This window comes from Bactrocera dorsalis, chromosome 2 (assembly GCF_023373825.1).
Source record: "Bactrocera dorsalis isolate Fly_Bdor chromosome 2, ASM2337382v1, whole genome shotgun sequence".
Classification (NCBI taxonomy): domain Eukaryota; kingdom Metazoa; phylum Arthropoda; class Insecta; order Diptera; family Tephritidae; genus Bactrocera; species Bactrocera dorsalis.
In genome coordinates, this window is record NC_064304.1 from 53,653,803 (window position 1) to 53,669,850 (window position 16,048).

The 16,048-nt window shown below is 39.3% G+C and overlaps 1 protein-coding gene across 2 annotated transcripts in view; it reads right to left on the bottom strand.

Annotated features, from left to right (window-relative positions):
* Nucleotides 1-5,866: 5,866 nt before the first annotated feature.
* LOC105225952 (kelch-like ECH-associated protein 1B) overlaps nucleotides 5,867-16,048 on the bottom strand; it is an 87,017-nt gene continuing 76,835 nt past the window's right edge. For both annotated transcript variants that reach the window (XM_049448012.1, XM_049448011.1), the window contains exon 6: nucleotides 5,867-6,851. In XM_049448012.1, coding sequence (XP_049303969.1) covers nucleotides 6,055-6,851 — 797 coding nt within the window. In that variant the 3' untranslated portion in view covers nucleotides 5,867-6,054. The remainder of the gene's footprint in view (nucleotides 6,852-16,048) is intronic.

A 16,048-nucleotide genomic window follows, 5' to 3' on the forward strand; every position in this document is an offset into this window, starting at 1 on the left:
TCAGCGAGAAGTGCGTGGCTATAGCCGTATGTTCTGGTAATTTCCAGACGCGATATTCTAGAAGGACACGTCGGCATCAGCGAGAAGTGCGTGGCTATATAAGCCGTGGCAGCGCCAACGTAATCAATCAGTGCTAAGAGTAAACTGCTATAGTGTAGACGAGTTGTGAAATAAAGAGTTGTTGAATTAAATTAAACAGTGTTGATTTTATTTGTCAATCCAGAGATACGAACCTAACAAAGTAAACTAGCAAGAGTAAATTCGTAACAATTGGTGTCAGAAGTGGGATTGTCAAATAATCCAAATTCAAGATGGTTAAATTCGGAGAATTGAGAATTCAGCAATTAAAAAAGGAACTGGAGGAGCGTAATTTGCCGATAAGTGGGCAAAAGGCGGATCTGCAGGCACGATTACGTGAAGCAATGGAAGCGGATGGAATTAATGTGGACGAGTTCGAATTTGTTGGGCCAGAAACTTCTACAAAGGTAGAAGAAAAAGTAGAAGAACAACGAACATCATCAAGTGTGGACATGAACTTGCTGTTAGTGGCTATTAAGCAAATAGAAAATCGTCTGGCACAGCAAATAGCTGAAAATACAGAAAATGCAGTGCAAACAGAAAATCGTCTGGCACAGCAAATGACGCAAATAGCTGAAAATACATCACAGTTAGAGTCCCGCCTTACACAACAAATGACTGAAAATAATACGCAGTTAGAAAATCGTTTGGTACAACAGATTACGGAAAATACTACACAACTACAAAAACAAGTGCAAGAGAAATTTTCAAAATTTCAAGACGAATTAAGCACTTTAAAAAATGACGAAGAAAATTTGAAATCAGAAGTTCTTCATTTGAGTAATCGGATGCGAGAACTGCAACTGCATGGCCCTGCACCATCAACAAATAATCCAAGATTGAAGGCACCCACATTCGATGGAAGTATTCCATTTCAAATTTTCAAACTTCAGTTTGAAAAGACAGCATTGGCCAATAACTGGAATGCAGCGGACAAAGTGGCGTCCTTGTTTGTATCATTGAAAGGACCTGCGGCAGAAATCCTTCAGACTATTCCAGACTGTGAACGGGACAACTATGAGGCATTGATGAGTGCGATAGAAAGACGATATGGTAGTGAGCACCGGAAACAAATATACCAGATCGAACTGCAAAATAGGGGTCAGAAAATGAACGAGTCATTGCAAGAGTTCGCAACTGAAATAGAACGACTGGCTCATTTGGCAAATGCAGATGCACCTGTGGATTACATTGAGAGGGTAAAAATTCAATGTTTCATAAATGGAATTCGTGATGTGGACACCAAACGCGCCACATATGCATTGCCAAAAAGAACGTTTGCTGAAACGGTTTCGCACGCCCTCGCACAGGAAACAGCTTCCCTACTAAGTAAACCAGCACACAAGGTACAAAGGGTTGAAATGGAACAACCGGCGCTGATGGAAGAAATATTGAAGACTCTGAAGACAATTGCTGCACCGCGAGTAAATACAACAGGCAGATGTTTCAACTGTAGAAAAGCGGGTCACTTTGCCCGAAATTGCAATATAAAAGTAAACCCATCAAAACGGAAACAACCAACAGATAACGAGGACGAAGCATCCACATCTCACAAGTCGTTAAACTAAAACGGAACAGTTCAAAGGGGCGTGAGCTGGTTCCCACAACTATTTGCCCCGCCATCTCGATATCACAAATAGGTCGCCATGACAACAATCTTACTATCAACGGCATCGTAAATGGACGACTGTCAACGCTTACTTTGGATACTGGTGCCACACATTCAATTATCCGACCGGATGTGGTAAGAGGGACGGTTGAACCATTAGTCGGTTGCAAGCTTCGAACGGCCACCGGGGAGGAAGCAGCTGTCGCGGGAAAAGTGTTTTGCGAAGTGATGATTGGTACCCTGGAAGTTAATCACACCTTCATCGTAGCAGAAATCACGGATGAAATTATAATGGGAGTAGATTTCATGATTGATCACGGGGTTACTTTGGATTTAAACAAGCAAATGCTGTTTTGCCAGAACATGGAGATGCCTATAAACACCGGATATGTGACCAACGTTGAAAGTAAGAGGGTGATTGTTGATGATAATCAGAGCATTCCACCAAAATCTGAGGCGATTGTATGGGCTAAAGTGAATGGAGGAGGTGGGACTGAAGAGTTGTGGATTGTGGAACCAACAAAAATAGATACACCCATATTGGTAGGAAGAACGCTTGTGAAAACTAGAGAAGACGCCACCATTCCGGTGAGAGTAGTGAATGAATTCAACACGCCTATAAGTCTGAAGAAAGGAGCAGTAATTGGACAGTGCCAGAATATAAGTGCAATAGCACGATGCGAACGGTCACAACAGAAGCCTACGATTGAGCCTCAGCAGATAAGTCCTACACTCCTAAATAATTTGCTGAACGAACTGCATGGAAATGAAAAATTAAAAGCAGAAAAACTATTAGAAAAATACGCATCCATATTTGCAAACGAAGGAAACACAGGAAGAACCGGCATTGTCAAACATCGCATAAATACTGGAGACGCTAAACCAATCCGACAAGCTCCGCGTAGGGTTCCACTAGCAAAACGAGAGGATGCTAACAAAATTATTGAAGACATGCACAAAAACGGTGTAATCGAACCTTCAATAAGTCCATGGAGCTCACCTATCGTCTTAGTTAAAAAGAAAGATGGTAGCACCCGTTTCTGCGTAGATTATAGGAAGTTGAATGATGTCACAAAGAAAGACAGTTATCCTCTACCAAGAATCGACGATACATTAGACACCTTGTCTGGAGCGAAATGGTTTTCTACATTAGATCTACAAAGTGGATATTGGCAAGTCGAGATTGATGAATGTGACCGTGAAAAGACCGCTTTCAGTATGGGCGACGGGTTATGGGAATTCTCTGTGATGCCATTTGGGTTATGTAATGCGCCTGCAACGTTCGAGCGACTGATGGAACATGTGTTAAAAGGACTCAACTGGAAGACATGTTTAGTGTATCTTGATGACATTATCATCATGGGAAAAAGTTTTGATGATCATCTGAAAAATCTAGAGGAAGTCTTTCAGCGAATAGCAGCAGCCGGATTACGCTTGAATCCCAAAAAGTGTTCATTATGGAAGAAGCAGGTCACATATCTCGGACATAAAGTGTCAACTGAGGGGATTCACACCGAGGAAGGAAAAATAAAAGCAGTCAAAGATTGGCCTCGACCCACCAACATACATGAACTCCGCAGCTTCCTTGGCTTATGCACGTATTACCGCCGTTTTGTACCTGGATTTGCGAACGTGGCTAGAAGTTTACATGATTTAACCAAGAAGAATCGCCCGTTTGTATGGCAGTTGGAACAAGAAAAAGCATTTGAGCAGCTGAAAGAACTACTTTGTACGGCGCCGATGTTAGCTTATCCAATACCTGGAAAGAAATTCATCCTGGATACAGATGCGAGCGCTTATGGAATTGGAGGTGTCCTGTCTCAGCTCATCGACGGACAAGAAAGAGTAATTGGGTATTACAGCAGAGTGCTCGGGAAACCAGAGAAAAACTACTGTGTGACGCGAAAAGAACTACTAGCTGTGGTGGAATGTGTAAAACATTTCCACAAGTATTTGTATGGACAACGATTCTTGCTGAGGACTGATCATGCAGCATTAAAATGGTTATTACAGTTTAAGAATCCGGAAGGCCAAATTGCACGATGGATCGAAAGATTACAGAATTACGACTTCGAAACGGAACATCGAAAGGGGATTCACCACAAAAATGCGGATGCATTATCACGTCGCCCTTGTCCACTGGAATGTAAACATTGCTCCAAATCAGAAGGAAAAGAAGGTATAATCGACGTGCGATTACTGAATATAGAACCTGAAGATGATTGGACTCCTCACCGCATCAGAATCAATCAGCTGGAGGACCCTGATCTTGCAAAGCTGGTAATGGCCAAAGAAAATGGGGTACGACCACCAAAGGAACAAATAAGTAGCGAGAGTCCAACTGCAAAAGCATATTGGGCCCAATGGAACAGCATAAACCTCGTTAATGGATACCTTCATCGTACCTGGGAAAGCGAAGATGGCAAACATTCTCGTCTGCTGATCATAGTACCGAAGTCCATGATCCCAAAAGTATTGAAAGAATATCACAATGGACCTAGTGGAGGGCACCTTGGAATTACAAAAACTATAGAGAAGATTAAACAACGGTTCTACTGGATCGGTTGTCGAGATTCCATAGCAGAATGGATAAGTAATTGCGTAGAGTGCATGGCAGCTAAAGGTCCTAAAGCCAAAAGTCGCGGTAGGCTACAACAGTACAACGTGGGATCACCATTTGAACGAGTCGCAATGGATATTGCAGGTCCGTTCCCAACCAGTACGGCCGGAAACAAATATCTACTGGTTGTCATGGACTATTTCAGTAAATGGCCAGAAGTATATGCCTTACCAAACCAGGAAGCGAAGACAGTAGCCGAAGCGTTTGTAGAAAATTGGATAACAAGGTTCGGAGTGCCCGTCGAATTACACTCAGATCAAGGCAGGAATTTCGAATCTTCCATTTTCCAAGAAGTCTGTACATTATTGGGCATCCACAAGACACGGACAACAGCGTTACACCCACAATCAGATGGGATGGTAGAGAGATTCAACCGAACGCTCGAAGAACATCTGCGGAAAATCGTTGATAAAGACCAACGGAATTGGGACAAGTGCATCCAGATGTTCCTGCTGGCGTATCGTTCAGCGAAGCACGAGACAACTGGTTACACGCCAGCAAAGATTATTTTCGGATCTGATCTGCGACTCCCTGCTGATCTTAAGTTTGGTACGAATCCTACAGCTGTAAGAAATGATGGAGATTATTGTTCTGCCTTAAAGGAAGAAATGAATGAATTGCATCTAATGGTAAGACAGCATACGCATCTGATGAGCAATAAGATGAAGGACCGGTTCGATCAAGCGGCAAATTCAAAAGGTTTTGAAGAAGGTGATCTGGTCCTGTTGTACAATCCACTTCGAAAGAAAGGCTTGTCCCCGAAATTGCAGACAGCCTGGGAAGGACCCTATATGGTGATGAAACGACTTAATGACGTGGTATACCGCATACAAAGAAATGGGAAAGCACGATGTAAAATGAAAGTAGTACATTTGGAGAGGCTCGCCCCATTTGGTTCAAGAGGATTTGTGCCTAATCGGGACGATTAGGCTTTAGTGGAGGGCAGTGTTACAAAAAGTAGTATTAAGTTGTATTTGTATTACTATATGCATCCCTGATTATGAACAATAGCTGTAGGTATATGGAATAGCATTTGTCTTGTTGTAGACATCTGGCGCCACACTGTCTGCTCGTCTAGTTAAACAATTGCTGAGTCTGGCGCCGCGACTGTCTGCTTGCGTCTGGCGCCGTATAGCCGTATGTTCTGGTAATTTCCAGACGCGATATTCTAGAAGGACACGTCGGCATCAGCGAGAAGTGCGTGGCTATAGCCGTATGTTCTGGTAATTTCCAGACGCGATATTCTAGAAGGACACGTCGGCATCAGCGAGAAGTGCGTGGCTATATAAGCCGTGGCAGCGCCAACGTAATCAATCAGTGCTAAGAGTAAACTGCTATAGTGTAGACGAGTTGTGAAATAAAGAGTTGTTGAATTAAATTAAACAGTGTTGATTTTATTTGTCAATCCAGAGATACGAACCTAACAAAGTAAACTAGCAAGAGTAAATTCGTAACAATATGTTAGTAACTAGTATAAGTAGTTTGACATGATTGATTGTAATTTTTTTCACCATGTGTAGCAGTATATGGTAGATCAAATTAAAAAAAACAGAAGCAAGTTTTAGTATTTGATTTTTTATTTATTATATTTAACCGCACAATTTTCATATTCTGAAAAAAGAAGAATCAAGATTATCACAATGAAATTCGTTTTACCTATTAAACTGAACGTTTATTACGTTAACGCAATACAACTTGGAAACTAGAGAGTTTATCCCACATACCTAATATAAAATAATATAGTCCATCATATAAGAATATGTTTCTTACAATGCCTTTCCCGTAGTTCATGAAAATATCTATAAAAAACATGCCCACTAAACCTTTTTTTCAAATATCTTAGCAAAATCAGGAAACGATAATAATATTCACTGTATTTATAATTTTCTTCCGAAATAATCACCGAAAAGCCCAAGGAAGCAATCGAATTTAATTGTTTTTTTAGTAAACACACAAAAAGCGATTTTTTAAACGAAGTTAATAATCTACTTTTATATTCATTAGAATTGTAATTTTTAATATCCTCTTTTGAATTAAAATCACAGTCACAATTTCTACAATTACTCCCAACAAAAGATGTATGAAAATGGAAACAAGAACCCCCATTGTTTGAACTATCAAATGGATGTCCTGTTTGACTAGAATTGTTACTTCCCGGTGTTTGATCGTGACTAGAATCACTGCCGTCTCGCTTAGGTGTTCCAATATCTATACAGTCCATAAAATTTGTAGCACAAGATGGTTGGTATATCACGGCGGAAGCGTGGCCCGAACGACCAGAATTTAGAGGAGTACCTTGTTCCCAAGTGTTTGTCTTAGGATCATAAACTTCGACAATAGATAGAAAATTTGTACCATCAAATCCGCCAATAGCATATAGTTTTCCGTCTAAAGAAGTAAGTGATAGAGCACTTCGAGCAATTCGCACTGGTGCTACTAGTTCCCAGACTTGGTTTTCGGTGTCATACCGTTCTACAGTAGCAAGTTGGCGTATTCCGTCAAATCCTCCAACGACATAAATATATTGGTTTATAGCAGCAACACCTGCAAATTGTATTAAGCTTCATATTAATTTCAATATATATACATACATCCAAGTTAATTTATACATCAATATAAAATTAATTTTTAACAACATGGTTTACTACTTTTTATACTCTTGAAACATGTTGTTACAGCAGTTAAGCTAAAATAAACAAATTCGCTAAGGAAAATCCTTTAGGCACCCCTATCTACAGTTTAGAAATGGATGATAACCTCCCATCACTCCCCATATAACGGTACTGTTACAAGCTACCTGAAGGGCGATAAATCAATAACTAAATACGCGAGAGACATTCCAATTTACTCCAGAGACAGTTTTGACAGCTTTATGGGAGCAGAGGTCAAAATTGCACGATGTCCTCTTTTAGGTGAAATCATATACATACAAGGTCTGTCGCAAAAGAAACAGAACTTTATAAATATATTGTTTCTGGTGGCGCCACCTATTGGTGGGTATATGAAATAAAAAGTTTGATCTCTTGTTAACATTTCGTAAAAATTTTTTTTAAATCAAAAAGTGACAGCAGCTTTTGGTCATCAATCGTAAAATGCATTTTGAACAAAGAGCAAATATTAAATTTTGTTTTAAACTTGGGAAAACGTTTACTGAAACATTTCAAATGATGAAAAAAGTTTATGGTGATCAGTGCCTATCCCGTAGTAATGTGCATGGCTGGTTTAAGCGATTTCAGAAGTTCCGGAAAAAAAGTCGTCTTCAGAAGTCAAAAATAAAAACAATGCTGATTTGTTTCGAGTTCATCCCACCTAGCCAAACGATTAATACTGTGTTTTACCTTGGTGTTATGAAGCGTCTTTTGTCACGCATTCGTCGTACTCGACCACAATACCGTGAGGCAGGATCTTGGCGCCTGTTGCACGATAATGCGCCGTGTCATCGGTCGACGCTTGTCACTGATTTTTTGACAAAAAACTCCATATTAACCATTAATCACTCACCCTACTCACCTGATCTGGCACCCTGTGATTTTTACCTATTTGGAAAACTTCATTTGCCCGTCAAAGGACACTAGTTTCAGGACATTTCAGCTATCCAAAAGGCGATGACCGATGTTCTCAAGAGCATTCCGAAAAATGACCTTAAACACTCATTTGAAATGCTAATTGACCCGGCTAAACGCTGTATCGAAGCACAAGGAAACTACTTTGAATAAAAATTTTTTGAAAAACTTTTGAAAAATATTAATTTTTTGTTGTTTTTTTTTAACAGGCCTATTTTTTTGTGACAGACCTTGTATATTGAAAACCGATTTCTACGAAATTCAGTATAAGATATTCTTCTGATATTACAATGTTATAGTGCGAAAAAGGGGCGAAGTCGGACAACAATCACACTTATTTCCCACATAACTCGATTCTGCAAATCAAGAAGCAAGTAATAAAACGGGATAAAAGTTTGCACGAATAGTGCCTTATTGTCCAAATCGAACCAAAACTAGTTCAAGCCTCTAGGTACCGAATATGTGGTCCTAAGTACTTATAGTTGACTTCAAAATACTGGGCACCGTGTGAGATATATACTTGAAATTTGGAGAATCCTTTTCTGTCTCTGAGTTAAAATCGGGTTTGACAACTTCCGGACAACTTAAAGGGGTATTCTGGTCTAGGATTTTGAAAAAAAAAATTGATTTTTTTTTTGCATATTCTGAAAGTTTAAACTTTCAAAAATATGACCTTGGAAGGATTTTTCAAAATTCTCGGATATTTCACAAAATTTTCGGATATACAGCCGATTTTGTGACGTGGCGTCCGTGTTCACTAGAATTGTTTCCTAAACTTTAAACGCGTTTTTCTCGAAACTACTTTTTTTGAGGTTCGATTCCTTTGAAATTTGGTATATATCTTCTTTATACAATGCTCTATCGTGTCGACCTTGGATTTCCAAAAAATTTGATTTGAAGTATTTTTAAAAAATTCGAAAAGGTCGAAAAAAAACATTTTTTTCAGGTTTGTTTTTTTTTTTTTTGAAAATGCTCAACCCGATAACGACATCCTAGAATCTTCTTGTTTCTTGCGTTTTAGATCTCTACAAGGGTTAAAATCACGTCAACCAGGACGCACCGTTTTTTTTTAAGCCCCCACTCCACCGGCCCGTATCTTGACGAATTTTGGCTTTTTTCTTGCAATTTTTTTTATATTAATAAAATGTCAATAAAAAACATATAAAAAAAAATAGATAGTAAAAACGTTATTCATTTTTTTTTTATCTTAGATTAAAAAATGCCTAAAATTCATGCGTCTAGACCAGAATACCCCCTTAATACCGCATATATCTGCCAATATGTGAGAATAAAATTGAAAGCGCTTATTTTCTGATAACCGTCCATCTTTGTGCTTAGAATTAATAAAATCGAGTGAGAACTTGCCCTATAAGGTTCAAATTAATGCAATTAGAACGTCTCTTTCTCTGCCCCCCATATACCCCATAAAATTATGTCCGTCTTTACATCTTTATATCTCATGTGTATATATTTTTAATATACGGTGGTGTTGTGGAATCCAAGACAGAATTGCAAACCAGTTCTGATATTCAATGGTGTCACAGAATCTGATTGGATTTTCGTCTTTTCGAACATACGCAAAACCAATATTCGAACCAGCTGTTTACTAATGTGACAATACTTGAAAATGAATTACAATATTTTGGAAACTATCTTATTAAAGTTTTTAATAAGTTCCGAATTAAAGAAAGATTTTAAGAGATAACATTTATCGAATGAATAAAGACGCATTTGGGTGTTAAATTACGTTTATTCTTTTTCTTTACTGGCGTAGACACCGCTTACGCGATTATAGCCGAGTTAACAACAGCGCGTCAGTCGTTTCTTCTTTTCGCTACGTGGCGCCAATTGGATGATCCAAGCGAAGACAGGTCCTTCTCCACTTGGTCCTTCCAACGAAGTGAAGGTCTTTCCTCTTCCTCTGCTTCCCCCGGCAGGTACCGCGTCGAATACTTTCATAGCTGGAGTGTTTTCGTCTATTCGGACAAAATGACCTAGCCAGCGTAGCCGCTGTCTTTTAATTCGCTGAACTATGTCAATGTCGTCATAAATCTCTTACACGATGAGGTTTCATCGAATGCGATATTTGAACCTTTCACTCGAAAACTCGTAACGTCGACTCATCGGTTGTTGTCTTCATCTAAGTCTCTGTACCATATGAGCCGCTCAATGCACACATCGATTAACAACACTTTTTGAAGTCATAACTTTTTAGTACATATTTACTAATATTTAGTAAATATTAGTACCGTTAAATGGCAAATTTTTTTGGGAACTGAATAATTAGTAATTTATTTCAGAAGCCATTTCGATTAACTCCATACTCTAATATAAATCATTTCAGTAACGCCATATCTGTTCTGGCCGTGCATCGACGCTTATATGTTTTTAAACAGCTGAAGATGCTCTCTCCCTGTCAATACGAGTATTCGTAACAAAATCGCATCGGATAAAAAGAAACACAATGCAAGCGGTAGTTAGTATGGCAGCGATCTCGCACGCTGAATGTTACTGTGTACTTCTTAGTTTTTTCAACATTACTCCCAGATTTTTTTTTAAGCAATAAATATGAGTGAGACTAATAATGTAAGTGAGGAAAGCAGTGATGATTCTTTTATACGATTTATCAACAGAAATTCTGGGTTAAGAAGACGTTATACTCTTATAGAAGATGGTACCTGCTCGATTAAGTTCTGCAGCTCGAATTATTTTCTCCAAGAGCACATTGAAGAAGTCGCACGGGAGTCGCCTTGTTTGAAACCTCGTTTGGTATCGAACGGCTCGGAGAGGTCTTTCCCGTTCCTGACGGAACTTTTAGTGTTGCTCAACGTCAGTTTACACAGCCGTATTAGTTTTGCGGGGATACCAAATTCAGACATCGCAGCAAGACAGCTCCTTTTCGTGCTGTCGAAAGCAGCTTTGAAATCGACGAAGAGGTGGTGTGTGCCGATTCTCCTTTCACGGGTATTTTCCGCATGGTGAATATCTGGTCGGTTGTTGATTTACCAGGACTAAAGCCACACTGATAAGGTCCAATAAGTATGTTGACGGTGGGCTTTAATCTTTCATACAATACGCTCGATAGAACCTTATATGCAATGTTGAGGAGGCTTACCCCACGGTAGTTGGCGCAGATTGTGGGGTCTCCTTTTTTATGGATTGAGCATAGCACACTTAAATTCCAATCGTTGGGCATGCTTTCGTCCGACCATATTTTACAAAGAAGCTGATGCATTTTCCTTATCAGTTCTTCGCCGCCGTGTTTGAATAGCGCGGCCGGCTCCGGTCTTGAAACCTTTTGTAAGCCGCCGCATTTTTTCGCAGCATTTTCGAGTATTAGCCCTGTCGGCCAGCTTACCAAGCTCTTCATACTCTAGCATTTCGGCCTATTTCTTTTTCTGTCTGCAAATGCGTCTTGCTTTCCTCTTCAGCTCTCGGTATCTATCCCTCCTCGCACGTGTTGTGGTCGATTGTAACGTTGCGAGGTAGGCAGTCTGTTTTCTCTCCGCTGCGACACGGCACTCCTTGTCGTACCAGCTGTTCTTTTGCACTTTACGAAATCCAATGGTTTCGATTGCAGCTGTACGTAAAGAGTTTGAAATGCCGTCCCACAGTTCCCTTATACCGAGTTGTTGACGAGTGCTTTCAGAGAGAAAGAGTGCAAGCCGAGTAGAAAATCGTTCGGCTGTCTGTTGCGATTGCAGCTTCTCGACGTCGAACCTTCCTTGTGTTTGTTGACGTTCGTTTTTTGCTGCACAGAGGCGGGTGCGAATCTTGGCAGCAATAAGATAGTGGTCCGAGTCGATGTTAGGACCCCGGAGCGCACGCACATCTAGAACACTGGAGACGTGTCTTTCGTCTATCACAACATGATCGATCTGGTTGGTAGTTTTTCGATCAGGAGACAGCCAGATAGCTTGATGTACTTTCTTGTGCTGGAATCTAGTACCACAGATAACCATATTTCGAGCCCCGGCGTAGTCGATCAGTCTCAACCCATTTGGAAATGTTTCGTCGTGGAGACTGAATTTACCGACTCATAGGCGCGCTCCCAGCGCTCATAGAAGGCATCCTTGGTCACATCGTCCTTCTCTTCCGTCGGGGCGTGCAAATCAGCGGTATGTTGAGAACCTCGCTTTGATATGGATTGTGGCTAGACGTTCATTCACAGGAGTGAATGATAGTACTCCGCGACGGAGTCTCTCCCCACCACGAATCCCACACCAAACTTGCGCTCCTTTATATGGCCACTATAGTAAAAGCCACAAGGACCTACTTGTGTCAGCCCTTGTCCCGTCCATCGCATTTCTTTGACGGTGGTGATGTCAGCCTTTATTTTCGTGAGGACATCAACCAGCTAGGCAGCGGCACCTTCCCAATTAAGGGACCGGACATTCCAGGTCCATGCCCTAAATTCGTAGTCCTTATTTCGTTTGCCATGGTCGTCATCAAAAGGGGGGTCTCTCATCCGAGGCTGATTGCTAGTTTTAATTGGGGAGTTTTTTTTTACGTGGCGGGTCCCAAACCCAGCGCACAACCCTATGCAAGGGATGTTTCTCACTTTAGCTCGCCTTCAAACGGATGTTCTTAGGCTACCCAGAGGATAATTGATCAGAGACCGGAAGTCGTGAGCTGCTTGAGCCATATGTAAAAGAATCGTTTCTGGCCACTCCCAAGTGAATGGCGATCAGAGAACTTTCCTCATTTGCGTGAACTTCTACACATGACTTCATTTATACGTTTATTACGTTTCGTAAATCTAATATCTTTAAATATCCGGCCTTTTTTCCAAAAACTTAATAATTAAGACATTTTGTGTTTTATACTTATGTTTTTCTCTATAGAAATAAAGATAAATTAATTCCAAATAATAATATAACTTGATTTCTTAACTTACATTTCAAATCTGTGAGCGACTATCTTCTTTGAGTTTGTTTTTGATAACAAAACCGATAAAATTGGTTTCCGTGACACCCAAAACCGATATAAATTATGTTTGGAATATCAAACCAATAACATATGCATTCATGACACCTACTACTTTTTTTTATCTGTTTCAATTCTGATTCCGACAACTATCAGATTCCACAACACCCCTGATAATTTTATCTGACGCGAACTAAAATATAGCAATAAAACTAAGTCAAGTTTATGGATTTCAATATAAGCCAAGAAGATACCTAATTACGTTGCAATTTACTCACGATTTCATCGAATAATGAAAGTTTATTTATTTTGAAAAATTTGTTAATTTAAATTGTTTAATTTAAATATAGATGCGTTTTATAAAGGTCATACAAAAATTTCAAAAAGATTATTAATCTATAGGAAAGTAACTATCACGCAACGGAATTTTTTTTTTGAAATTTGACAAAATAGTGGCGGTTTGAAGAAAAAGTATCAAATTTGGTCATTTTTTCGACAGTTTTTCGTAGAAAAAAATTGGAAGATATAAAAAAATTAAAACTTCCATAGCGCGATAGAGTATGATGTTAAAAATATTCTCCTCAAATTGGAACTAGATATCTTCAAGACTCTTCCTTTGAGAGTGGAAACTATTTTGAAAAATACCATTCTGAGAAAAACGAGTTTAAATATTGCAGTCGCTATGTTCTGCACTCTGTTCCCAAGAAACGCTGTAGCGACCGTAATAATTTGATTCGATTTGAAAATTTGAGAGAATGTTTATTACAGTGTATACTATACGATAATGCGAAAAAATCTATTTTCGAAAATTTCCCACTGAGAAAATATTCTCACTTGGCCATAAGTGTATTTATTTTTTTACGAACGTTTTCATTTTTACTTCCTTTCTTATTGTATGTGAATAACGTTTTAAGAATTGACAAAGCCTATTGCTGGAATAAAGCCAGTAGACTTACAAATCTCTTATATGTATATAAATGTATGAATCGATGCGACGAGACTACGCAACTTTGACAAAATAAATGTAACATTTTTGTGAGAAAAGAAAAACGCTATGAGATGTCAATATGTCGGAAGAAGATAACTAAATGAAAACCTGAGTTTCCATTTTAAAAATTATATACAGAAAATTATCGTTAAATACACTTGATCTCCAATTTGCTCGGTTAACTTGGGCAGTAAATTACTCGTGAAAAAAACATCATGCAAAAAAATCATATTTTCATATAAAACTCAATATTAGGACCAATTTAAAAAATAATTATAAACACTATTGCCTTACTTTTCTAAGTGAAACAAATGTATAAAAGCAAAAAAAAAAAAAAAAAAAAAAAAAAAATATGAGCGAAATGATTATTGCAAGAACAATACCTATTTTTTTTTTTTAAATTATATAAATATTTCACTTATATTCTTTAGTATTTGAGGCTCTAAAAGTGCATTCTTCGATTTTTACTATGTCTGAATTTATTGAACAAAGTGCGATAATGCACCATTTCATACTGCATGGGTTATTCGTGCCGCAATCACCGCATTCACTTGATTCACCTTCGTGTAACTTCTGGCTATTCAGCAAATTCACACGACCACTACGAGGACACGGTTTTGACTCAATCGAGGATATAAAAGCTGAATCGAATAAAGCTTTGATGGCCAACATGGAGAGAATTTTTCCAAGTGCTATGATGACTGGAAAATTCGTTGGCATAAGTGTATTGCAGAGGGAGGGGATTACTTTAAAGGAGATGAAGTGCACAAAATTCACCTTTCAATTTGATCACAGTAGTAAATTATTGAAACACATATCTATTTGTCTTTAATTTTATGTTATTTATGTCACTTTTTGTTTTCCAAATTAGTATTTGGGTGCATACAGCGCTATACACATTATACCTGTATGCATACAGATCGTAAAAAAAACGTACATTTTCAGCAATATGGATTCGTATGCACTTAGCTCATACGTCCATTTATTACGCATAACACATACTGGTCGAAAATACGTGTACGTTGCGCGATTCCCACGACAGCCGGTTATACGCACCGGAATTGTCCCGGATTTTATCTGGCCAAGGGCTGCTTTTCGGCGATCTAACCCCGTTTGGATCGGTGAGTATTAATTTAAGTTTGTCGTTATTAGAGCAACGCCTTGCAGCAGGGTTGCTCCGTTGAGTCCAACCCGGGCACGGAGGAATTTTTTTGCTTCGTTTGCGCCAAAAGGCTTCATCCAAACTCCACCTCTGTCATGTGTAATACATGCAATGGATGGAGCCATCTTAAGACACATAGGGGGTGGACCACGAATTACGTGGACCCATGTTGCCAACACAATACTGCGACACTAACCTCTACGGCTGTGCAATCTGCACACAGTTCGCGCACTGCGCTGCCACTCACCCCGAGTTGCTAACAGTGGACCGTGGCCCAGGAGCTTAAACAAGCAACATAGCTCCCAATATGATTTATCTGCCCCACCTCCATCCCGCTCTAATCCTCGCGCGAGAACAACTCAGCAATTTCTGGTTCCTCGAACAGTCTGTTTGTGTGTCAGACCGTCATATCAGTCAAGTGCAATTCATGCACTGGCTGGTCTTCCCGGCGTGTTCTTCGGCATTCCTGCCTCTAAAACGATCGTAGTGGGATGGAGCTTTCGGAACAGATTTCCTTTTAGTCAGACCCCGTCGAAACAGCACGTTTCCTGGGCCTCCCGTTAGATGACGTCGACAACAACTTAGATAATCCCTACCATTGTAATCCGTTAAAACAACGTCTATGTCGCATATGATCACTTGAGATATATGCAAAATGGTTTCTTGTTCGTTCGGTAATCTATACATTCTAGCCAGGATGAAGGGCTAAGTTGTGTTGTAACTGAACGTTTTATACTCTCATAATTTGATAGGATCAACGCCAGGAAAATATTTTTCGGTGTTGGTAAAACTTCATATCATATATATAAGGGCTAACATGGATTTCGCGACTTCAAAAAAAAACTTAATTTCTATAAGCTTTGAAAAATTGTGCGCTCGAGGTCAGCTATATGGTCACTGAAAACTTTAACCCTTTTTCTTTTTGGTCTTGAAAAGCTTTAGTTGGATTTCAACAATTTTTTTTTTATAGGGTGGCATACACTTAAGGCATTATTCGTGCAAAGTTTGATCTTATTATATTAACTGCTTCTTGATTTGTGTACTGGAAAGTAAAAGGATCAAGTGGAATTTAAAATTGTGCTATATGGGAAATTGGCGTGGT